The sequence below is a fragment of the Salvelinus fontinalis genome, chromosome 19 (genome assembly GCF_029448725.1).
Source record: "Salvelinus fontinalis isolate EN_2023a chromosome 19, ASM2944872v1, whole genome shotgun sequence".
Lineage (NCBI taxonomy): Eukaryota > Metazoa > Chordata > Actinopteri > Salmoniformes > Salmonidae > Salvelinus > Salvelinus fontinalis.
In genome coordinates, this window is record NC_074683.1 from 47,372,176 (window position 1) to 47,398,197 (window position 26,022).

The following is a 26,022-nucleotide window of genomic DNA, read 5'->3' on the forward strand; positions in this document are numbered from 1 at the left end:
TAATCGGCCATTCCGATTAATCGGTCGACCTCTACTAGCAACATAAGAGAAGTTTGGAACAGATCTGTCCCCAGGCACACTCCACGTGGACTCCTGTCACACTCCTGAGAGAATAGCAGTTGACAACTTAGATCGGATGCTGTACACCAGTTGCTGGCTCGGACTCAGGTCTCTTGGTAGAAGTGGTGCGGACAGGGTTGTATTGAATGCCTTTGTCGCTTTTCTTCAGCCAGTTAGAGGGGGTTTGAGGTACACACACTGTGCGGTCCAATTATCTCTTCCATGCCTTAAGACACCGACTGACATCACTTTTCTTGATAACCTCGAGAGGACAGATCAGAACAACATTTCAGTTCATTTTTGATTTCAGGAAATCCAGACAAGCATACATTATTATTTTTACCAATTATTCTTGGTACCGATGTCTAAACGTGTTAGAGAATAACAACACATTCTATTGAAACAATGTTTTGCAAATTGGCTTATACTACCCATCGCTCTGTCAACTTCATCGCAGTGCCACAGGATCAGGAAGTTAGACCTATAATCCATCGGGAGAAATCCCAACAATCCAGCAGACCTAATCTGGTGAGATTTGTATCAGAACAGAACTGAACAAACAACACAACAATACACTCCTTCACATATCACTCAATGCACTCCTTCACATATCACTCAATACACTCCTACATATCACTTAAGGTGTGTAAACTTCAATCCAAAACCTCAGAGGACTCCCCCATTTTGACACGACTCCCAATGTGAGTAATGTGGGTCGATTGCAGGTGCTTCTACACCTGCATTGCTTGCTGTTTGGGGTTTTAGGCTGGGTTTCTGTACAGCACTTCGAGATATTAGCTGATGTACGAAGGGCTATATAAAAGAAACTTGATTTGATTTAATGTGTAAATAAAAAAGTTGGGGGGAAAAACACTTCTAATGGTTCAAAATAAAACATCATAATTTCAAATAACAAAATAGAATTAGAATCACTACCCTTAACTCCATAAAGAAAAATGATTGTACACATACGGTCATAGGAAAATAGACTTAAGACAGCCTACCCTTAGTCAAAGGCAACACCCTCTCCTTCTCCACATTGGTCCGAGTCAAAAATATGGCTAAGAACTATAAACTTCATCTTAATTATCAATATTAGAAATTACCTTTTCAATCAGAATTACAAATTACCTTAAATTCATTATCCAAATGGATTTCCAATGAGGGTGATCAAACCACACTGGAAAGTCAAGGCAGAGGTCAGAGGTCATATAACCCCTTCAAAGAAGTGTTTATTACTATATTAGAACATTTTATGAAAAACAGTCAAACATTTTGTACTTGGTGTATATAAACTTCTGACCCACTGGAATTATGATACAGTGAATTATAAGTGAAATAATCTGTCTGTAAACAATTGTTGGAAAAATGACGTGTCATGCATACAGATGTCCTAACCGACTTGCCAAAACTATAGTTTGTTACACCAGCTCTGTCAGGAGGAATGGGTCAAAATTCACCCAATTTATTGTGGGAAGGTTGTGGAAGGCTACCCGACACGTTTGACCCAAGTTAAACAATTTAAAGGCAATGCTACCAAATACTAATTGAGTGTATGTATTCTTCTGACCCACTGGGAATGTGATGAAATAAATAAAAGCTGAAATAAATAATTCGCTCTACTATTATTCTGACATTTCACATTCTTAAAATAAAGTGGTGAACCTAACTGACCTAAAACAGGGAATTGTTACTACGATTAAATGTCAGTAATTGTGTGAACCTGATTTTTATATGCATTTGGTTAAGGTGTATGTAAACTTCCGACTTCAACTATATGTAAACATTAAGTGAATGAGATACCATAGTATAGAATACAGTATATACATATGATATGTGTAAAGCAAGATATGTAAACATTAAGTGAATGAGATACCGTAGAATAGTATAGAATCCAGTATATACATATGAGATGAGTAATGCCAGATATGTAAAGATTATTAAAGTGACTAGTGTTCCATTCCTTAAAGTGGCCAGTGATTCCTAGTCTATGCCACAGAATGCTTCAATAAAACACTCACAAAGAGTAACCCAGGGCATACCTGGCTAGCACATTAAAAATAATTGGATTTCACCACTTCTGAGGGACACTTAGACACTTTTCAGAACAAGTTTTTTTTTTTTCCAATAGTGCTTCACCAAGTACTGTGTTTCACACAGAACCCACAGTAACCTTGGCCCCTCGCCCCTATAGTTTGCACCAATCCCCGCTGTTATCAATTCAGTGTCAGGACGGCTCTAAGTCGCCTGCAACCGACCAAAGTCAAGGGATCTGAATACTTTCCTAATGCACTTTATATCCAGTATATGAGGCCCTTGTGTGAATTAAACCCACAATCTTAGTGTTCTTAGTCACCATGCTCAAACCAACACATCCAGAACCATGAGGTTGGCTGTGAGTTTCTTACACATTTTTCTGGCTCTGAGAAAAATCACCAGAGGTTGGTCTGTGTGTTTCTCCATCTCTGTGGAGCGTGGGTTTTATTTAACAGACACTGAGAACCCCACCACAAGCTGTCGTTTCCTAATGCTTCCCTCCATAAGCCCAGAGTTAGACAGGCAGGATGGCTGCTAACCGACGAGCAGAAGGCCTTCAACAGTCACTGGGAATAAAAGCCAAGAGTAGAGAAGACCACAGTTGGGAACATAGCAAGCACTGTCTTATTACAGTGTGTAGATTCACCCTCTTTTTGCTGAGGCACATTATTCCTCTGCCTTAGTGTGATTTGTGTATCCCTCATCAGTGCTCCAATGGTCTCAGTGAAGAAGCTGAGGATCAGCTAAGCTGGAGAAGAATGTGGACGTCTGAGAGCAGGAACCAGACCAAACCAGAGCCAACCAAAACCCTCTCTCTTTTCAAAGCCAGATATAAATACTTGCAATGCCACTTAACACATTACCATTCTGCCCTGCGTCCCAAATGGCACCATTTTCTCTTTATAGTGCACTACTTTTGACTAGGGCCCATAGGGTGCACTACATAGGGAATACGGTGCTGTTTGGGACAAATCCCTGGCCTGGTCTCACGCTACAGGCAGCAGCAGCGGCATGGTAACGTATGTGTGTATGTCTGCAAGTGTAACGGATGTGAAATGGCTAGCTAGTTAGCGGATACGCGCTAGTAGCATTTCAATCAGTTACGTCACTTGCTCTGAGACTTTAAGTAGGGTTGCCCCTTGCTCTGCAAGGGCCGCGGCTTTTGTGGAGCGATGGGTAACGACGCATCGTGGGTGTCAGTTGTTGATGTGTGCAGAGGGTCCCTGGTTCGCGCCCGGGTCGGGGAGAGGGGACGGTTTAAAGTTATACTGTTACACAATGAACTTGACATTCAATATGTGCTCAAGAGGGAAACCTAACCTAAAGGAGCAGCATCTGTTGAAACGCACCATACAGTCATGCATGAAGGGAGAGTTCATTGGCTATGGCATTTTAGAATCAGACTCCCTACTACAGAAGTGATCTTGAATGCTTGTCAATATGTTACGCCAGTCAGTCAATTCATTAATGGCTGTTGGATTTTAGACATAGAAATGATATTGAGTGCTGGTCATAATGTTACAACAACAAGCTGTCATTTGTCTGTCATGTTAGTGGTACACTAAGTGAAATGTCCAGTCAGTGTGTTTAATGTCAATATATAGTTCCATTCAAAAGTTTGGTAACACCTGATCATTCCAGGGTTTTTCTTTATTTTTACTATTTTCTACATTGTGAAGTAATAGTGAAGACATCAACTATGCAATAACACAAAAAAAGTGTTAGACAAATCAAAATATATTTTAGATTTTCAAAGTAGCCACCCTTTGCCTTGATGACAGCTTTGTACACTCTTGGGATTCTCTCAACCAGCTTCACTTGGAATGCTTTTCCAACAGTCTTGAAGGAGGTCCCACATATGCTGAGCACTTGTTGGCTGCTTTTCCTTCACTCTGCGGTCTGACTCATCCCTAACCATCTCAATTTGGTTGAGGTCGGGGGATTGTGGAGGCCAGGTCATCTGATGCAGCACTCCATCAATCTCCTTCTTGGTCAAATAGCCCTTACACAGCCTGGAGGTGTGTTGGGTCAATGTCCTGTTGAAAACAAATTATAGTCCCACTAAGAGCAAAACCAGATGGGATGGCGTATCGCTGCAGAATGCTGTGGTAGCCATGCTGGTTAATTGTGCCTTGAATTCAAAATAAATCATAGACAGTGTCACCAGCAAAGCACCATCACACCTCCTCCATGCTTCACGCTGGGAACCACACATGCAGAGATCATCCGTTCACCTACTCTGCGTCTCACAAAGACACGGCAGTTGAACCCAAAAATCTCACATTTGAACTCATCAGACCAAAGCACAGATTTCCACCGGTCTAATGCCAATTTCTCGTGTTTCTTGGCCCAAGCAAGTCTCTTCTTATTGATGTACTTTTAGTAGTGGTTTCTTTGCAGCAATTCAACGATGAAGGTCTGATTTCATGCAGTCTCCTCTTAACAGTTGATATTGAGATGGCTGTAACTTGAACTCTGTGAAGCATTTATTATGGCATTTAATATAGAGCCAGTTTCATCTTAGCGCTGGCTGGTTTTTGTGACTGCACTTTTAAACTTTAAAAGTTCTTGAAATGTTTCAGATTGACTGACCTTCATGTCTTAAAGTAAGGATGGACCACCCCTACCTTGTCACAACACAACTGATTGGCTCAAACACATTAAGAGGGAAAGAAATTCCACAAATTAACTTTAAACAAGGCACACATGTTAATTGAAATGCATTCCCGGTGACTACCTCATGAAGCTGGTTGAGAGAAAGCCAAGAGTGTGCTAAGCTGTCATCAAGGCAAAGGGTTGCTACTTTGAAGAATCTCAAATATAAATATATTTTGATTTGTCTAACACTTTTTGTTACTACATGATTCCATATGTGTTATTTAATAGTTTTGATGTCTTCACTATTATTCTACAATGTAGAAAATAGTAAAAAAAAATAAAAACCCTTGAATGAGTATGTGTCCAAACTTTTGACTCGTACTGTACATTTAAATATTCTATTTCCGTAAATCCTATATTCTTTAACAGGTGGGCCAATCAGCATTTGATAAACCGGCCAATTAGAGGTCTACCTCGCCATCAGGAGCCAATGGTTAAGTTGTGTTTTCCCAGTGTGTTAATGTGATTTATAATCTCCTGCTGTGTGGAGACCGAGTGCGTCATTGAATGCCAGCAAGCCAAGAACACAATGAAACTCCTGGCCATGTGTTTTATTTGCTTTGCTCCCTTCCTCCCTGGCCTTGGTGAGGCTGGGAGAAGAGAGAAGAGAGGCGAGAGGAGAGGAGAGGAGGGGACTCTGGCTCGAACAGGAGAAAAACCTGGTCTCACATTTTTGGAAGCCTGCCATGGCAGACAGAGACAGGCCAACAGGGTGAGAAAATGTCCTCCTGGGATAGCTAATCCCACCAGACTAGGGTGATGATTTAGGAGGAAAAAGGGAAATGTTGCGCGTGCAGTAGAGATTTGGGAAAGCGTGACTCTCTGTCAGTCAGCAGCGTCGTCCTCACAGTTTCCCTTGAATTTCCCTTGCGTCTCCTCTTCTCTCCTTTGGTCAGCATCACTGTCTTCGTGTCAAGGCTTGCCTCACCATCCCGTCTGTTTCTCCCTCTTTATTCTCAGTTCATCTCTTACGGCTCCTCTGTAAAGGTCATGTTAATAAGAATATAGCCGTGTTTTTATCCATAAGACAAATGTGTGGTCAGTGCCTCCAGACAGTCAAGGAAAACACAATGAAAAAGATTAGAGAGGAGCCCTACGGCGTCAATTTACCAATGTTGTCTGACGAGAAGTAGTTACACGGCAAACACACACAAAGACTGTGTCCTGTCCACCCAGCCATGGTGTGAGATGTGTGGTGAGGGACCTGCTGGCCATTGACCTAGAAACTGAGTGACCGAGGAACTGACAGGGTTGTGGTCACACCAGGGGCTGGGGCTTGGGGTGTGTAAAGCGCTTGGGGGGGGGGGGGGGGTTAAGGGGCTGGAGTGGAGGTGGGGCCAGTGGCTGAGGGGGCACGGGGATGTCAATCTCAGTTGCATCCTTTTCCAGAAAGGCCTAGGTGCCATTCTCTCTCCAGTGTCGAGGCTGAAATGATGGTGAAAAAAGGATTGTGTGTTAATGCTGATTGTTTGTTTCTGTTTGTGCTGTCAAGATGTTACGTGCAGGACTGTATGTATGAGTCAATTATAAAATAAAAGGTATGTGACAAGCCTCTTGTAAGGTTCTCCCTTTAGAGTCTATAGTTCAAGATAGGTTCATGGTGTTGTAGCAGACAAAACAAAATGCCTTGATTGTCTTTCTCTAAATGCTCTGCGTTTCTATTCCAGGTGGAACAAGAGTCAAGACTCACGTTATGTTGCTGTATTGCAGATGTGTCTAAAGCCTGTGTGTGTGTGTTGTAGATGATGAAGCATGCGTGGGACAGCTACAGACAGTACGGATGGGGACACAATGAGTTGAAACCTCTCGCCAAGAAAGGACATTCCACCAATATCTTTGGTAAGTGCCATGGCATTATTCTTAACCACACACACGTAAATGCACCTTCCCTCTCCGTATGAGCACACTCTCCCTCAGAAATACTGTACATGTTCATGCTTGGCCGGATCATCCATTAACAGTGAATCCCATCCAACCAACCCAGTCTGTCTCTGTTTCTGGGTTGTTGCTGTTGTTACTGTTCAGCTCTGCAGCTGCTTTCTGAGATAAAGCAGATCAGACAACTTGGACTGCGGCTCATTTGTAGTGTGTGTACTGTGTATGTATGCGTTTTCTGTATGGACAATGAGAATGTCCAGTGAAGCAAATTGTCCATAAACTCTTGTGGTGTTTGATGAGCTGCTGTTAAATGGTGAATGAGCTGCAGTACTGTGGTGTGGTCAGTCGGTCTCTCCTGGTTCTCTGGGATGGCTGCTGGATATATGTCCACACTGGGTAGTGATCTCATGTTCGTTGGCCAGAAAACATAGTGGAGGAGAGGACGCAGAACCCCACACTGATGAGTACCATCAGCTCACATTTCTCACTAAACCACATTATTGATGAGTTATTCTCTCACTCTCTCTCTCCCTGCTTTTGTATCTTGCTCCTCTCTCGCTCTTTGTCTGATTTTGAGAGGCTCTACAGACAGGACTACTAGGCTATATTGATCCTTCAATCAGTGTGTGTTTGTGTCAGTTGTTTGTTTGGTGTGTCTATCAGAGAGAACATGTTGGAAGAGGCTTTCAGACTCTGTGATATCTGTGCTTCCCTCCCTAGAGCCCCCCTCACAGCGTCTCATATATTCTCACAATGCGTCATCTCTACTGTCTGTCTCTCCAGTGCCTTCACATGTCAAAGAAAGGGGAATGATCTCTGTGTGTTTGTGCTAACCCAAGCCTATCTAAGGTTCGCCCGCTATGATAGTGGTACAGGCCTGGATTTCTAACAAGAGGATTGGGTGTCCATTGTTCTCGTGGCACCAGTCTCTGTCAGATAACCCTGTTAGTGTTGTGTAGAAACCTAAGAGCTGATGTTCACAGTAGATAGTAAAAGTTTTGAACACGGAATGGTTCACGCAGGGATAATAACAAACGCCTGTCCTTGTAATGGAGCACAATTCAGTTGAGGCTGGGGTGAGAGAGTGTGGAGCTGAGACTGAGCTAAAATAACAGCAGTGTGTTCAGATGGAGGTAACGGAGTGAAGTGGTAACAGAGTTGACATCATGCTGAGTTAAGGGGTAACAGAGTTAGTCATGTTGTGTTAGCCCCCTAGAGACGATGTCCACGCCCCTGCAGAATTGGCATAATCTAATTGGCATAATAAAACAATCCCCATCAAAATCAGTCAGTTTAAGCTAGAGAAATCAGCCAGTTTAAGCTAGAGAAATCAGCCAGTTTAAGCTAGAGAAATCAGCCAGTTTAAGCTAGAGAAATCAGCCAGTTTAAGCTTGAGAAATCAGCCAGTTTAACCTAGAGAAAAAAATCAGTCAGTTTAAGCTTGAGAAATCAGCCAGTTTAACCTAGAGAAAAAAAAGTCAGTTTAAGCTAGAGAAATCGTTTTTTTTTTGCATTGGATGCGTCTCAATGTACCGCATCGGGGATGTCGCACTTCCGCATCTGTGGAGGAAGGTGACATAGCTAGAGTCGTGTTTGTCAGACCATGAGACATCCTGAAAATCGGTCTTCTCACAAAGTCTGTAGCGTCCGAAACGGTTTGACCTATAAACTATAATGACACTCCTATGGAAAGATGACTCTCACAAATTCTCTGTTTTGCTCTTCGACACACACAAGCGTCTTGGGTCTCATCTGAAGTCGGTACAGACGATCTGCCAACTTCTATCTGTAGCATCCGATCAGTTGTGGCTACTCACTAATAATGTGAGACTTTGACAAACACGTACATGTCTGTTGTTTTGCACACAGATCTCACAAGCCTCGTCTGAAGGTCCCCCGGTACCAGTTGAAAAAATTAGTTGAAGTACAGTGCATTCAGGAAAGTTTTCAGACCCCTTGACTTTTTCCACATTTTGTTACGTTACAGCTGTATTCTAAAACAGATTTTTTTTGTATTTTTTAAATCCAATCTACACACAATACCCTATAATGACAAAGCAAAAACAGTTTTTTAAATTTGGGGGGATTTTGTCCAAATAAAAAACTGAAATAATACATTTACATAAGTATTCATACCCTTTACTCAGTACTTTGTTGAAGCACCTTTGGCAACAATTACAGCCTCGAGTCTTCTTGGGTATGATGCTACAAATTTGGCCTACCTGTATTTGGGGAGTTTCTCCCATTTTTCTCTAGAGACCCTCTCAAGCTCTGTCAGGTTGGATGGGGAGCGTCGCTGCACAGCTATTTTCAGGTCTCCAGAGATGTTCGATCGGATTCAAGTCCGGACTGTGGCTGGGACACTCAGAGCCTTGTCCCGAAGCCACTCCTGCATTGTCTTGGCTGTGTGCTTAGGGTTGTTGTCATGTTGGAAGGTGAACCTTCACCCCAAAATGAGGTCCTGAGCACTCTGGAGCAGGTTTTCATCAAGGATCTCTCTGTGCTTTGCTCCGTTTATCTTTTCCTCTGCTCCGTTTATCTTTTCCTCGATCTTGACTAGTCTCCCAGTCCCTGCTGCTGAAAAACATCCCCACTGCATGATGCTGCCGCCACCATGCTTCACCGTAGTGATGGTGCCAGATTTCCTCCAGATGTAACGCTTGGCATTCAGGCCAAAGTGTTCAATCTGGCTTTCATCAGACTAGATAATCTTGTTTCTCAAGGTTTGAGAATCTTTAGGTGCCTTTTAGCAAGCTCCAAGCGTGCTGTCATGTGCCTTTTACTGAGGAGTGGCTTCCAATTGGCCACTCTACCATAAAGGCATGATTGGTGGAGTGCTGCAGAGATGGTTTGAGCTTCTGAAAGGTTGTCCTTCTGAAACTCTAGAGCTCTGTCAAAGTGACCATCGGGTTCTTGGTCACCTCCGTGACCAAGGCCCTTCTCCCCTGATTGCTCAGTTTGGCGGGGTGGCCAGCTCTAGGCAGAGTCTTGGTGGTTCCATACTTCTTTCATGTAAAGATGATGGAGGCCACTGTGTTCTTAGGGACCTTCAATGCTGCAGAAATGTTTTGGTACCCTTCCCCAGATCTGTGCCTCTACACAATCCTGTCTCGGAGCTCTACGGACAATTCCTTGGACCTCATGTCTTGGTTTTTGCTCTGACATGCACTGTCAACTGTGGGACCTTATATAGACAGGTGTGCCTTTCCAAATCATGTCCAATCAATTGAATTTACCACAGGTGGACTCCAAGTTGTAGAAAGATCTCAAGGATGATCAATGGAAACAGGATGCAACGTGTCTGAATACTTATGTAAATAAGGTATTTCAGATTTTTTCCAAATCTGTTTTCCTCATTTCATTGTGGGGTATTGTGTGTAAATGTAGTAACTAAAAAAATTATATATATATATATATATATTTTTTTAGAATAAGGCTGTAAGATAACAAAATCTGGAGGGGTCTGAATACTTTCAGAATGCACATGTAAAAAAATTTGTCATGTTTCCTGATCTTTCTTATATATAGGACAGACACTTCAGAACAAACATATTTATAAAAAAAAAAAAAAAAAAAAAAATTGTGGGTCGACTATCTTTTGTTCCATGTAGTGAATTTGTTATTCAATGTGTTTGTATGGGCTAATACCATTTTTCATCAAGTAATTGTGTTTATATATTTTTGATACTTCAAGGGGTCTTAAAATTAAAAATCAAATAGCGAAATGATCAACATGACCCACCCGCGACATAGACAGGGCTTAGACTGTAATGGGTTTCAAGGGGTAACAGAGTGAAAGTCATACTGGGCTAAGGGGTAAAAGACTAGATGTCATGCTGGGTTAAGGGGTAACAGCTGAGGTAGCCTCCCGAAATCATGTTGTCTTGCTTCCTTTTGAGGTCTGTAGCATTTTGAATAAGTCAAAACGGCTAGAATGGCTTCCAGTGGCTAGATTTTTATTGGATGATACATTTCAAGAACCCTCCCCCACATGCCCGTAGAATAGGTGTTATGGTCTTCACTATTTTGCAACATTGCAGAAAATGTAAGAAAAACTTGAACTGAAGTGTGCTCTTTGCACAAATTCGAGTTGATGAAGGCATTGTCGTGCTTTTTTTTGTCGTGCTTGAAAACGACAAAAAAAAGTGTCCACCTACAAGCTATATTTAAAAAAAGGGAAAAAACAAAACCTGTAACACGTGTTACTAGAAGAGTTATCAACAGTATCACTGAGCCTGAGCCACACCTTGCAGCACTGTAAACTCAGTGCTGCAATACTCTGTCTTTGGCCCTATAACACAGAGCCAGGTAAGGACAACAACAGTCTTACCACACTACAGTTCTCTGTGGGCATAGTCCTTACCTTGTGGTGGATGTTGTGGTATAGTAGTTTAGTCTTCCAGTGGGTTGCTGAATGCCACTATAGGCTCATATCCCTAACTGAGTGCCTTGCCTACTCGCATAACAGGGAATCATAGTCACTCAGTCAGTCCCATCAACTGAGCATTGATTGAGTTGGAAAGCGTTTGACCTGTATTCAAGGTCAGCCATCGGTCACAGAGAGCAGAGCAGCGAGGGCCGTCCTGTTTACTGTGGATGCATGGAGAACAGACAGCCAAGCCTCTGATCTTTAAACACACTGACCTACTCTGGTGTTTACAGGAAACTGCTCTCCAGGGAGCACAGGGTCAGGTTACGTTGATATCAGCTGTTAACTGGACTGACAGCCACACCACTGGCCAGGCAGTCCCTCTGCAGGGCCAGGCAGACATAATACACACAACAATGTCAACAACCTTCTCATGTTTTATAAACATTTACAGCATTAATGTGGCCATATAAGGGGATGTTATTTTATTAATCAAGCAATTATTTTTGGTGTGGTGAAATTTGATTGCCAACACTACCAATCCAACTAGTCCATGTCGACAGTGTTTCCAGTGCACTTAGGATCTGCTAACTCATTCATGCAATGACTGCTTATGCAGTGGCTGTCTTTGTGTAAGTGCATGTCTACTTGCATTGAGTGTACTTTAACCAAGCCCAGTAGAGCCCACAACTGAGGATATTATGCAACTAGGGCTGCATCTTATTCCAAAAACTTGCTCCCTCTCTTCACTCCTCGTTCACTCTGCTTCCCAGATCGGATAGGTTGATGCATGGTGACATCGCAAAGTACGGTACCCTTGTTGCATTGTGGGATTGGATGAGAGTAACGGAGACATCATATGGACACCTGTCTGCCCTTCCTACAACCCTAGACAGCACAGCAGGGCTCACATTGTATTACCCTCACACAGTAGAATCCAGGAAGTCTTCCAGGGAGCATGTCTCCCTCCGCCCCCACCCTACTCTGCTATGGTCAGCTCAGAGAGCAGTTGCCATAGCGATTGAAGGGGCAGCTGAGTTCAGGTTTGTTTGGGCACCTGGTTGTCCCTCAGACCCCAAGCTGCAAATTTAAACAGGCTTTGATCCCCAGGCCTGCTAATCAATTGCTACACTACAGACCTGCTAGCCTTCAGTGCTTTGTTTCTCTGTAATACACTACAGATCTGCTAGCCTAACTGTTGGCACTTTGTTTTCCTATCACAACAGTCCTGCAGGGGAGGATAAATTAATTGATAAGGTAATAAGATTATTTGTTACTACAGATTAAATCGATCATTCGGTCATAAATGTGAATGCCGTCCCATGGTCAACAGCTCCCTTTCCTTCCTCCTCAGTTTGCAGCCCGTTAGTTAGTTGTTTTTCAGCATGTAGGTCATGTCTTTATATGATCGATTCCCAGTAGGGATGTTAACCGTTAATCTGTTAGCCTCCAAAAATACATTTGACCGGTCATGCCTAGCGATCTATAAGTTAATTTACATAATTGAATGGAATTAAATTGCCGCCTGTGTATTTTCGTTAGTCGCCATGAATCTTATTTAACTCATGCGCACAGCATACAGAGCCTAGTTTAGCTCTAGCTGTTACTGGAGCGAAACGTTATTTTAGAAGCCCAGTCATTGTGCAACAAATAACAATTAGAAATGTAACTGCGTGTTAACTGTTTTGATGGCCACAATTAAAAATAGCTACTCTTCTAATTTCTCAATCTCAACTCGTAATTAAAGAACGCCTTCCATTTGCCATTCGGGTGCTATAAGCAGACCCAGGCTGTATCACATCCGGCCGATTGGGAGTCCCATAGGGCGGCACACAATTGGTCCAGCATCTTCCGGGTTTGCCTTCTGGTAGGCCGTCATTGTAAATAAGAATTTGTTCTTAACTGACTTGCCTAGTTAAATTAAAAAAGACCGCCTGCCTTCCTGCCTTTGGGACAAAGACTGCTATTATTAGGGCGGAGTCAAGACCATCTTGTTGTTGTATACAGTATCTCTGGCTATAGTCAGCAGTACTGTAAGCAGGCTATCACCACCACTTTTCAATGTGTGCTTAAGGCAGCATAGTTGTTTGAAACCTGAACATTTTACTTTACATGAGGCATGTCTTACCTTGCTTCAAATTAGCATAGCCAAATCCAACCATAGAAACGTGAAGGACATTACTGCTCTCTCCTCTTCTATTGGTTTTCATATCAACTTTCTCTCATTGTCCAGTTGCTAATTTAGGCACAATCCTAGTCATATTAGCAACCCATCCTAGTTGCTGCTTCCCCATGCTTCCCCAGATTCCCCATGTTTTCTAACAGAGATGTTGATCTCTGTCACATGGAACTGCTCTCATTAGATGCGCTGTTTAGCACAGTGTTTTCCCACAAATTGCATTTTGACAAACGTTTGAAACGTACATTTTATCAGTAAGACAATAAGACAATAGGCTTGCTGTTGTTGCATGTTTCCATTAACCTTTGTGTAGTCTTAACATTCTGTATACTCCCCTTGTCCTAAGGGTAAAAAAATGACCCACCTTCACTAAACCCCTAAAATTAAGCAGCTTAATTGAATTTTAAACCCCAAATCTATTTTGCATGAAGAAACAACCTGTCATTCATCACAAACTTTGTGAATATCTGGGTTTTCCCTCTTCACAATGCAGAAAGACTGCATTTAATCAGTGGACACCACTCGTTTTTATTACAACACACCTGTCATAATTGTTTTCTTTATTAAAGTAGAGGTTTATTATTATTAGTGCTAAAGGTACTGCATAGCTGTAAACAAAAACAATTGAGCTAGCACTTGTATAGCCTAAGAAAGTAGCAGAAATGTGCAGAAAGTAGTTTTGAATGCATTTTATTGAAGGGAAACAATAAGTCTTAAACCTTTTTGGCAACATAGTGATATATTCTTATACTGTACAATGAGGATATAATCTACAAAATACTAGTCTTCTCCCATTTTAAAAAAACCAAACAATTGCCCCCACCAACAAGGTGTATAAACAACAATAAATAAGAATAAGCTAAGATAATAGATACAAAACAAAAACGTGAAGAACATAAATCAATCAACTCCAATTAGCACATGTAGGACAGTATGCAAGTGTGTGTGCATGGACTTTGCAGATGTATTTCTCACGTGCAGCACATAGTATTTGTGTTACAGTCCTTCTTTGGGGGGCAGAATTGGAATCTCCTCCTCTTGCCTGCCCCAGCTGCAGCCTCAGGTGGATCAGGACAAGATTCAGCCCCCTGAACAGCTTTCACAAGCGCTGCAGAGGCTGCTGTGCCGGGGAGGCGCTCCCTTCTTTGAATGTGTGGGGTTACTAGTGCCTTTCCCAGCTGCTCCAGGAACACCCTCTTGTTCCGCTTATCAGGCATCCAGGTAGGGTTGATCTTGTTCCATATCACAAAGGCATTGTATGAGGACACATCAATGATGTTATGGAAGATGACCAGGGGCCAGCGGGCAGTCATCCTCCTGCAGCTGTAAGTTCCAATCACCTTGTCCAAGTTGTCCACGCCTCCTTTGTTGTGGTTGTAGTCCAGGATGATAGCTGGCTTCCTGTCCTCATGATCACTGATCTCAGACGTTTTGTGCAGAGTGCTAATGAGGACAACATTCGTGTTCTTCTTTGGGAGGTAAGAAACTAGAGTGGTGGTGGGGGTGAAGGCAAACTCTGAGAAGGCCTCTCTCCCCCCTTGTTGTGAGGAGTGCAGGGGGGAGCTCAAGCTTGTTCTTTCTAACTGTGCCAGCCATGGTGATCTTCCTCTTCAGGAGCTCCTGGCGGAGTCCAATCAGTAGCATATATAATCTCAATTTCTCTCTGTGTGTGTCTGTGGTGTGTAAATTATTTTATAACTGCTGGGTCACTCTAGGAAAAGTAATCAAATTTCAAGTTGGAAAAAATATAATTTAGAGGGGTTTCTCTGCTGTTTAACAGTGGCAGGTCATTTTTTACCCTTAAGACAACACAAAGGTTAAGGCTCTTAATGAAAAATGTATGTTCCTTGTATGCATGTATAGTATTTTGTTGGTCACCTCATTTTACTGGTTGAAAATGTTTTAACCGTTTGTTGACGGGTTAATGAGGGTCGGTTAGTCGGCAGCAAAATTGACCGGAATTTGCGGCCCTAGTTCCAACGGCGGACTAGCACAGCACACTGGGCTGTGAGGGCTGTGAAACGGCGCCATTGCAACATGCCCCTGTGAGAGGTCTAAATCACACACACAGCATGACCGGCAGAGAAGAAATGAGGAGAGGTGAGAGAGGAAAACCTAGAAGTGGATGTCTGATAATGGGATTAAGAACTAAAGAGGATAATTCAGAACCCAGAGGGCTGAGCCTGTCTGAGGAGAGAATACACATACCATCCACTGTCCAGAGGTAGGAGGGAGAAAACAGGGAAAAAGAGGGGGAGAAAGGAGGGAGGTGCTGAGGAAATGCATTTGATGGAGAGAAAAACATGATGGTGATGAGATGTGGAGGGACAGAGAAGTAGAGAAAGATGCGGAGAGAATATGAAGCAAAATGAGGAAGAGGGAGGGAGAACTGAGGTGTCTGTGTTCAGACGGGATAAGATCTGGATAGAATTCACAGATGGTAATGTTTTGAAGACCTCTGGAAAATACAGGGAGGAATGTTCATCATACAATATGAATCAACCTGAGAAAATAATCCACTACTGTTACGCTAAAAACAAGGATGGTTGAGTCAGGTTTCACAGAGCAACATAGGATGTAATCGCTAAGACTTCAGCATTCTAAACGATTCCTACAGTGGCTCTAAACATGAGCAGCTATTATGACAGCGATGGATTCCTCCAATCACGCCTTCGGGGGACGTGGGATTGACAAGACTAAGGCCCTCCCCCAAGTGTTATATTCTCACCTCTCCTCCTCAATATTCATAAGGTCACTACAATATTCCTTTTCCTATCAGCCCCCCTGTCGGAGCACTGATAACATCTCCAATTACACATATACTCTTCTGCTGATTGTCAAACTGTGTTCCCCGGGTGGCTAATATCCTCCTAATGAACAAAGTAATTTCCTTGTTGGTCGACCGTGTTGAAGAGCGTGAGAGAGGGAGCGTGTCTCTGCTCTTGCGGGAAATGATACAGCAGTGGTGATGTTAGCTGTCATAGTCTTATAGCTTCCGAGGCCTGTTGGGCTGGGCTCTGCTTTTCTGTGCTTTGGGGTCAGTGGAATGGATGCTTTAATAACTGTGTCAGTGGATGAAGCAGTGTTTTCTGTAATTAAATGGATTAGCCAGCAGAATAGAAAAAGTATCCATCCAGGGAGTACCTGTCTGTTGGGGTCCGTGGGGACATGCACAACAAGCTCTGTTTTGGTCTCCTCTGGCACATTCTAATGCATTGATTCCATCCAAAATACACAGCTAAATTATTGAATACTTTAACGACTTTACCTCCCAGATTGGTCAAATTAGTTGTGGTATTGTGAAGAAAGAATTTACAATTAAAATGACTTAAAATGTGTGCATTTAGTGTGCTAGTTGTTTTGGATATTGTCTAGGCCTATCTTCTAAGTAAGAACCTTTTTTTTAACATTCAACCTGTCTTCTCTTGAAATTAAAGCATATTTAGTTTTACTGCAAGATATGATTTGCCACAATTATGTTTGTTCTTCAAATTATGTACACTGCTCAAAAAAATAAAGGGAACACTAAAATAACACATCCTAGATCTGAATGAATGGAATATTCTTATTAAATACTTTTTTCTTTACATAGTTGAATATGCTGACAACAAAATCACTCAAAAATTATCAATGGAAATCAAATTTATCAACCCATGGAGGTCTGGATTTGGAGTCACACTCAAAATTAAAGTGGAAAACCACACTACAGGCTGATCCAACTTTGATGTAATGTCCTTAAAACAAGTCAAAATGAGGCTCAGTAGTGTGTGTGGCCTCCACGTGCCTGTATGACCTCCCTACAACGCCTGGGCATGCTCCTGATGAGGTGGCGGATGGTCTCCTGAGGCATCTCCTCCCAGACCTGGACTAAAGCACCCGCCAACTCCTGGACAGTCTGTGGTGCAACGTGGCGTTGGTGGATGGAGCGAGACATGATGTCCCAGATGTGCTCAATTGGATTCAGGTCTGGGGAACGGGCGGGCCAGTCATAGCATCAATGCCTTCCTCTTGCAGGAACTGCTGACACACTCCAGCCACATGAGGTCTAGCATTGTCTTGCATTAGGAGGAACCCAGGGCCAACCGCACCAGCATATGGTCTCACAAGGGGTCTGAGGATCTCATCTCGGTACCTAATGGCAACCTCTGGCGAGCACATGGAGGGCTGTGCGGCCCCACAAAGAAATGCCACCCCACACCATGACTGACCCACCGCCAAACCGGTCATGCTGGAGGATGTTGCAGGCAGCAGAACGTTCTCCACGGCGTCTCCAGACTCTGTCACGTCTGTCACATTTGCTCATGTGAACCTGCTTTCATCTGTGAAGAGCACAGGGCGCCAGTGGCGAATTTGCCAATCTTGGTGTTCTCTGGCAAATGCCAAACGTCCTGCACGGTGTTGGTCTTTAAGCACAACCCCCACCTGTGGACGTCGGGCCCTCATACCACCCTCATGGAGTCTGTTTCTGACCGTTTGAGCAGACACATGCACATTTGTGGCCTGCTGGAGGTCATTTTGCAGGGCTCTGGCAGTGCTCCTCCTGCTCCTCCTTGCACAAAGGCGGAGGTAGCGGTCCTGCTGCTGGGTTGTTGCTCTCCTACGGCCTCCTCCACGTCTCCTGATGTACTGGCCTGTCTCCTGGTAGCGCCTCCATGCTCTGGACACTACGCTGACAGACACAGCAAACCTTCTTGACACAGCTCGCATTGATGTGCCATCCTGGATGAGCTGCACTACCTGAGCCACTTGTGTGGGTTGTAGACTCCGTCTCATGCTACCACTAGAGTGAAAGCACCGCCAGCATTCAAAAGTGACCAAAACATCAGCCAGGAAGCATAGGAACTGAGAAGTGGTCTGTGGTCACCACCTGCAGAACCACTCCTTTATTGGGGGTGTCTTGCTAATTGTCTATAATTTCCACCTGTTGTCTATTCCATTTGCACAACAGCATGTGAAATGTATTGTGAATCAGTGTTGCTTCCTAAGTGGACAGTTTGATTTCACAGAAGTGTGATTGACTTGGAGTTACATTGTGTTGTTTAAGTGTTGCTTTTATTTTTTTGAGCAGTGTATTTTATTGACTGCTGCATTTGGCACTTAGGGTAAGGCAACCAATGTGTCGTTTTTTAATTTGGGTGAACTATCTCTTTAACAGTTTGACCTGTCAATCAATCACTGTGGGTTGGATTTTGAGGGAAGGCGGTAGATTAGTAATCTAGTCAGAAATGTAGTTTGTGGCAAAAACCTAAGAACAAATGATGTGTTCAGTCAACATGGAATTCCATTTGAGAAACAATATTGAATAGCAGGAAATGGTTTTAATAATGCAAACATTTTCAGCGGGAGGACCCCCAGACCCTCGCCAGATTTTGCACCCCCAATTTTTTTAGAAGGCAGGAACTCATGAATAGACCTACAGGTGTGATTGAAAGGAAAAATTAAGCAGATGTTAAACATGGGCTACACAGAAAGCAGCAGTTGACTACTCCATTTTCATCACTTTAATCAAATCAGTAGGCCTATATCAATGTCTTTAATAATACCATGTAAGTATCATGCTTTTATAACCTTCAATCTTTTTTCATATTTTGGACCAGATTGGGGCTCTATCTCCACTACCTATTGTTCCTGCAGTGAGGATTCAACATCTTGATCAAATGTTTTCATAATTTATCAGCAGATAATCAACAAAAAGCAGAAGTAGCCTACCAGTATGCAAATTAAAAATAACACAGGTACCAAGAGGCCAGACAATGAGTCTGTTGTCGGCTTTAGCTGATAGCCGGCGCTTATGGAGTGTGGAGGGACGATGTGGTGGTGATGACTTTAGAGACACTTATCTCCGCTGGAGAGTATGGAGGAGGGAGATGAGGCTGAACCTGGTGGTGAGGCTAGTTAGAGCGGCTTTATATGTATCACATTCTCACTAAGGGCTGAGAAACTCCCCAGTCAATACCTGCTCGGCACTCAGAAATGCGCAGACACCTCCAATAAGCCAGCACGCCCTAACTCTCTCTCTCTCCAGGGAGTTGTGTGTGTGTGGTGCCCTTCTCCATTTATTCATGTGTTGGTTTGTTTGAGCATTTGTGTGTGTGTGTTTGAGATATTTCATATCAATCCGTTTTGTCACCAAAGCCCCATATACTACCCACCACTGCGACCTGTACGCTCTCGTTGGCTGGCCCTCGCTTCACACTCGTCGCCAAACCCACTGGCTCCAGGTCATCTACAAGACCCTGCTAGGTAAAGTCCCCCCTTATCTCAGCTCGCTGGTCACCATAGCAACGCCCACCCGTAGCACGCGCTCCAGCAGGTATATCTCTCTGGTCACCCCCAAAACCAATTCTTCCTTTGGCCGCCTCTCCTTCCAGTTCTCTGCTGCCAATGACTGGAACGAACTACAAAAATCTCTGAAACTGGAAACACTTATCTCCCTCACTAGCTTTAAGCACCAGCTGTCAGAGCAGCTCATAGATTACTGCACCTGTACATAGCCCATCTATAATTTAGCCCAAACAACTACCTCTTTACCTACTGTATTTATTTATTTTGCTCCTTTGCACCCCATTATTTCTATCTCTACTTTGCACCTTCTTCCACTGCAAACCAACCATTCCAGTGTTTTTTTACTTGCTATATTGTATTTACTTCACCACCATGGCCTTTTTATATTTTTATTTATATATATATTTTGTTTGCCTTCACCTCCCTTATCTCACCTCACTTCCTCATATTGTATATAGACTTATTTTTCACTGTATTATTGACTGTATGTTTGTTTTACTCCATGTGTAACTTTGTGTTGTTGTATGTGCCGAACTGCTTTGCTTTATCTTGGCCAGGTCGCAATTGTAAATGAGAACGTGTTCTCAATTTGCCTACCTGGTTAAATAAAGGTGAAATAAATAAATAAAATAAAAATGTAGTACATTCGTGCAGGACTACACAATAGTGAGTACTGTGCCAGTTGTAAACACCCGTCTGTTTGGTGCATTAGTTCTGTAGCATACAGTGGGTTTCTAGGTGTGCGTCTCTGTCCTTGTCAAGTGAATTGGGGTAATCTAAATCCTCCAGTCCCTTAGAGAGGAGTGGATGTTTGTGGTAGAATCGTTGCATGTCGCCCTGATTAATATCCAGTGGCTCTACAGTATTTCTTTATTTTTCCCAGTGCTGCTAGGGAGTTTGGGGGTTGGCCTGGACATGCTGGCAGCGTTAGAGAGAGACACAGTGAGAAGAGAGTCTGCATCCAAAATGGCTCTGGTCAAAAGTAGGGCACTACTGTATATAGGGAATAGGGGGCAAGGGTACCATTTCAGACACAGCTAGAGACTGAAGCTAGCTCTTTTCCCTCCTAACAGGATGTTGTCACATTTTCTTCTCCGCTCCTCCAGCTCTCCCCTTCTCCCCTATTCCCAGCATTTCACTCTGGTTAAACTTTTAACAGGCAGGCTGATGCTAAATTGGACGGCAGGCAGGAAAGCAGACGGATTTGCCGGCTGCTGAGTCCACTAGGAATGCGTATAAGCCTCTCAAACACAGCGGAGGAAAAAGGGAGAAAGAGGAAGTTGGAACTTTAATGACAGCCTAAAGGAGCACGAAATTAGCTTTCTCCCCGCCTAATGTTTGACAACACATCAAATGTGACAAGAGAGCCTGTGTTCTTCTGAGTAACGCTACAAACTATTGGATGGGCCACTCAGGAGCCAATTCCCCACAACTCTGTGCAGCTCTGGACTTGATAACATTTTCTATAAATATTAATATTAGTACTAACGACTGGAGGGGGCCGCTTGAAGATGGTACAGAACGTCATGTTCAGAAGATCATGCAGGGAAAGACATTATGGAAGAGGAAGGAAGAACATTTACTGCTGCTGCTCACCACAGTGTAGGTGTCCCTAAATCGAGGCCTCACTCACATTCACTCGCTCACATTCATATTTACTGAGCGTGTAGCTTAGTAAATATTCATCAGGCCACTTATGGTGACTGGCTTGTCTCACAGCACACATCACACACTCCCTCTGGAGATGGGCCACGGTGGGGGAAGAGGGCTTGAGAGAGAAAGAAATTGAGAGAAAGGGGGAGAGAGCGAGAGACATGGAGAAGAGAGAGAAGCTCCAAAAAGCAAAACTGTTTTAGGCAGGGGCCAACAGAGCTAGGAAGGGGAGGCACCTCACCTTTTTAACGGAAAGAACATTGGTGTGTCCTAGGTCGGAGATGAAAGTTCTCCATACTGAGAGTGATTGCATTTTCCGGAGGTGTAGTTATCACCAAGACTAGAAGTCTACACTGAGAAACTGGATGTGAGAATGGATTTGCTCCGGGTGTGAAAAGTCTACTTGTCAGCAGATGCGAACTCTTAACACACACACACACACACACACACACACACACACACACACACACACACACACTTCCATTCTCTCCCACGCACATGCACACAAACGTGCACACACTGGGTTTAAAATCCAGAATCTCAGCCCACACAATCCTGACTTTTATCCAGTGCTTTAGTCAATGGTTTAGCCTACTGTATGTCAATACATGACTAGCAAAATAGGTGAAAGGTTAATTGTACCCTGTTTCTAATAAAACAGCCATAGACCTAAAAGAGCCGTATCAAATAATATTTCCATAAGTACAGTCCCTGGTAAGGCGCTTTCTTTAAGCACCAACTAGAGATACCCTGGTTTCCCCTTTCAAAGTCCTTGAGCTCAAAGTTGGGCATTGATAGATTAACATAATCACTGTGAGATTATACTGTTTTCAGTACCTCCATACTGCTGGTGTTTAAAGGATCTAGTGACCTTTCTTTTCTTCAGCTATGCCACTGTACTGAACGCACTGGAGTCTCCACACACAGTTCTCTTTGGCTGAGCTTGTGTATTCCCCAAGTAGCTTGCTAACTTTGCTCAACTATCCAGAAACTTTCCCACTCTTGGCCTTCAGCCATAGAAGTAATTTGTTGACATTTTACACAAGATATGGTAATCTGAGAGGGGCCTGGTACACTTAAAGGAACACAAATTGGACATTACAAAGGCTTCTGTAGAGAGATGGAGCGCCAATGGAAAGCCAGAAGGCAAGTCTTCCCCCTGATTAGAAGTTTGAAGCCCACATGATCTCTGCTTTAGTCGTGAACATCAATAATTAGGAGTTTTTCATAATTCTCCCTCTTTTAAAAATATAAAATGAGTGAAGAACTTTCAGCAAGAAAGTCCCTCCAGCCCCAAAAGAGTTATCAGATTACTTATCTGATGTAATCTCCAATGTAATGTTCTCAGACCTAAGGCATCCAGCAAACTCTGGTCATTTTTAATATTTTGACTTTCCGGGTACAACAATATTAGACGAGCAGAAAAAACTAATGTCTGTAAATCCTAATTGGGATTCCCAGCTCTAGCCATTTACACACAATGTCCCATAATGACAAAGTGAAAACATGTTTTGCAAATGTATTTAAAATTATATACAGAAATATCTCATTTACATAAGCATTCACACCACTGAGTCAATACTTTGTAGAATCAAATCAAATTTGATTTGTCACATACACATGGTTAACAGATGTTAATGCGAGTGTAGCGAAATGCTTGTGCTTCTAGTTCCGACAATGCAGTAATAACCAACGAGTAATCTAACCTAACAATTCCACAACTACTACCTTATACACACAAGTGTAAAGGGATAAAGAATATGTACATAAAGATATATGAATGAGTGATGGTACAGAACGGCATAGGCAAGATGCAGTAGATGGTATAGAGTACAGTATATCCATATGAGATGAGTAATGTAGGGTATATAAACATAAAGTGGCATAGTTTAAAGTGGCTAGTGATACATGTATTACATAAAGATGGCAAGATGCAGTAGATGATATAGAGTACAGTATATACATATACATATGAGATGAGTAATGTAGGATATGTAAACATTATATGAAGTGGCATTGTTTAAAGTGGCTAGTGATACATTTTTATATAATTTCCATCAATTCCCATTATTAAAGTGGCTGGAGTTGAGTCAGTATGCTGGCAGCGGCCACTAAATGTTAGTGGTGGCTGTTTAACAGTCTGATGGCCTTGAGATAGAAGCTGTTTTTCAGTCTCTCGGTCCCCGCTTTCATGCACCTGTACTGACCTCACCTTTTGGATGATAGCGGGGTGAACAGGCAGTGGCTCGGGTGGTTGTTGTCCTTGATGATCTTTATGGCCTTCCTGTGACATCGGGTGGTGTAGGTGTCCTGGACGGCAGGTAGTTTGCCCCCGGTGATGCGTTGTGCAGACCTCACTACGCTCTGGAGAGCCTTACGGTTGTGGGCGGAGCAGTTGCCGTACCCGGCGGTGATACAGCCCGACAGGATGCTCTCGATTGTGCATCTGTAGAAGTTTGTGAGTGCTTTTGGTGACAAGCCGAATTTCTTTAGCCTCCTGAGGTTGAAGAGGCGCTGCTGCGCCTTCTTCACAACGCTGTCTGTGTTGGTGGACCAATTCAGTTTGTCCGTGATGTGTACGCCGAGGAACTTAAAACTTTCCACCTTCTCCACTACTGTCCCGTCGATGTGGATAGGGGGGTGCTCCCTCTGCTGTTTCCTGAAGTCCACAATCATCGCCTTTGTTTTGTTGACGTTGAGTGAGGTTATTTTCCTGACACCACACCAGGGCCCTCACCTCCTCCCTGTAGGCCATCTCGTCATTGTTGGTAATCAAGCCTACCACTAGTGTTGTCTGCAAACTTGATGATTGAGTTGGAGGCGTGCATGGCCACGCAGTCGTGGGTGAACAAGGAGTACAGGAGAGGGCTCAGAACGCACCCTTGTGGGGCCCCAGTGTTGAGGACCAGCGGGGTGGAGATGTTGTTACCTACCCTCACCACCTGGGGGCGGCCCGTCAGGAAGTCCAGGACCCAGTTGCACAGGGCGGGGTCGAGACCCAGGGTCTCGAGCTTGATGACGAGTTTGGAGGGTACTATGGTGTTAAATGCAGAGCTGTAGTCGATGAACAGCATTCTCACATAGGTATTCCTCTTGTCCAGATGGGTTAGGGCAGTGTGCAGTGTGGTTGCGATTGCGTCGTCTGTGGACCTATTGGGTCGGTAAGCAAATTGGAGTGGGTCTAGGGTGTCAGGTATGGTGGAGGTGATATGGTCCTTGACTAGTCTCTCAAAGCACTTCATGATGACGGAAGTGAGTGCTACGGGGCGGTAGTCGTTTAGCTCAGTTACCTTAGCTTTCTTGGGAACATGAACAATGGTGGTCCTCTTGAAGCATGTGGGAACAGCAGACTGGGATAAGGATTGATTGAATATGTCCGTAAACACGCGCATGCTCTGATGACACGGCTGGGAATGCCGTCTGGGCCTGCAGCCCTGCGAGGGTTAACACGTTTAAATGTTTTACTCACCTCGGCTGCAGTGAAGGAGAGTCCGCAGGTTTTGGTAGCGGGCCGTGTCAGTGGCACTGTATTGTCCTCAAAGCGAGCGAAAAAGTTATTTAGTCTGTCTGGGAGCAAGACATCCTGGTCCGCGACGGGGCTGGTTTTCTTTTTGTAATCCGTGATTGACTGTAGACCCTGCCACATACCTCTTGTGTCTGAGCTGTTGATTTGCGACTCTACTTTGTCTCTATACTGGAACTTAGCTTGTTTGATTGCCTTGCGGAGGGAATAGCTACACTGTTTGTATTCGGTTATGTTTCCGGTCAGCTTGCCCTGGTTAAAAGCAGTGGTTCGCGCTTTCAGTTTCACGCGAATGCTGCCATCAATCCACGGTTTCTGGTTTGGGAATGTTTTAATCGTTGCTGTGGGTACGACATCGTCAATGCACTTTCTAATGAACTCGCTCACCGAATCAGCGTATTCGTCAATGTTGTTGTTGGACGCAATGCGGAACATATCCCAATCCACGTGATCGAAGCAGTCTTGAAGCGTGGAATCAGATTGGTCGGACCAGCGTTGAACAGGCCTGAGCGTGGGAGCTTGCTGTTTTAGTTTCTGTTTGTAGGCTGGAAGCAACAAAATGGAGTCGTGGTCAGCTTTTCCAAAAGGAGGGCGGGGGAGGGCCTTATATGCGTCGCAGAAGTTAGTATAACAATGATCCAATGTTTTACCAGCCCTGGTAGCACAATCGATATGCTGATAGAATTTAAGGAGTTTTGTTTTCAGATTAGCCTTGTTAAAATCCCCAGCTACGATGAATGCAGCCTCAGGGTGTGTGGTTTCCAGTTTACAAAGAGTCAGATAAAGTTCGTTCAGGGCCATCGATGTGTCTGCTTGGGGGGGAATATATACGGCTGTGATTATAATCGAAGAGAATTCCCTTCGTAGATAATGCGGTCGACATTTGATTGTGAGGAATTCTAGATCAGGTGAACAGAATGACTTGAGTTCCTGTATGTTGTTATGATCACACCACCTCTCGTTAATCATAAGGCATACAACCCCGCCCCTTTTCTTACCAGAAAGAAGCACCTTTGGCAGCGATTACAGCTGTCAGTCTTTCTGGGTAATAAACAAATAATATATTGTTTTTTATTTAACCTTTTATTTATCTAGGCAAGTCAGTTTAGAACAAATTCTTATTTACAATGACGGCCTACCTCGGCCAAACCCTCCCCTAACCTGGACAACGCTGAGCCAATTGTGCGCCGCCCTATGGGACTCCCGATCACGGCCGGTTGTGATACAGCCCGGAATCGAACCAGGGTCTGTAGCGACGCCTCTAGCACTGAGATGCAGTGCCTTAGACTGCTGCGACACTTTCTAAGAGCTTTCCACACCTGGATTGTGCAACCTTTGCCATTTTTATTTTCTAAATTCTTCAAGCTCTTTCATGTTGGT

At 43.6% G+C, this 26,022-nt stretch overlaps 1 protein-coding gene across 1 annotated transcript in view; it reads left to right on the forward strand.

Moving 5' to 3' along the window:
- Window positions 1-26,022, forward strand: part of LOC129816864 (mannosyl-oligosaccharide 1,2-alpha-mannosidase IB-like) — a 180,846-nt gene that overhangs the window by 68,829 nt on the left and 85,995 nt on the right. Inside the window, exon 5 of the mRNA XM_055871799.1 lies at window positions 6,498-6,594. Coding sequence (XP_055727774.1) covers window positions 6,498-6,594 — 97 coding nt within the window. The remainder of the gene's footprint in view (window positions 1-6,497; window positions 6,595-26,022) is intronic.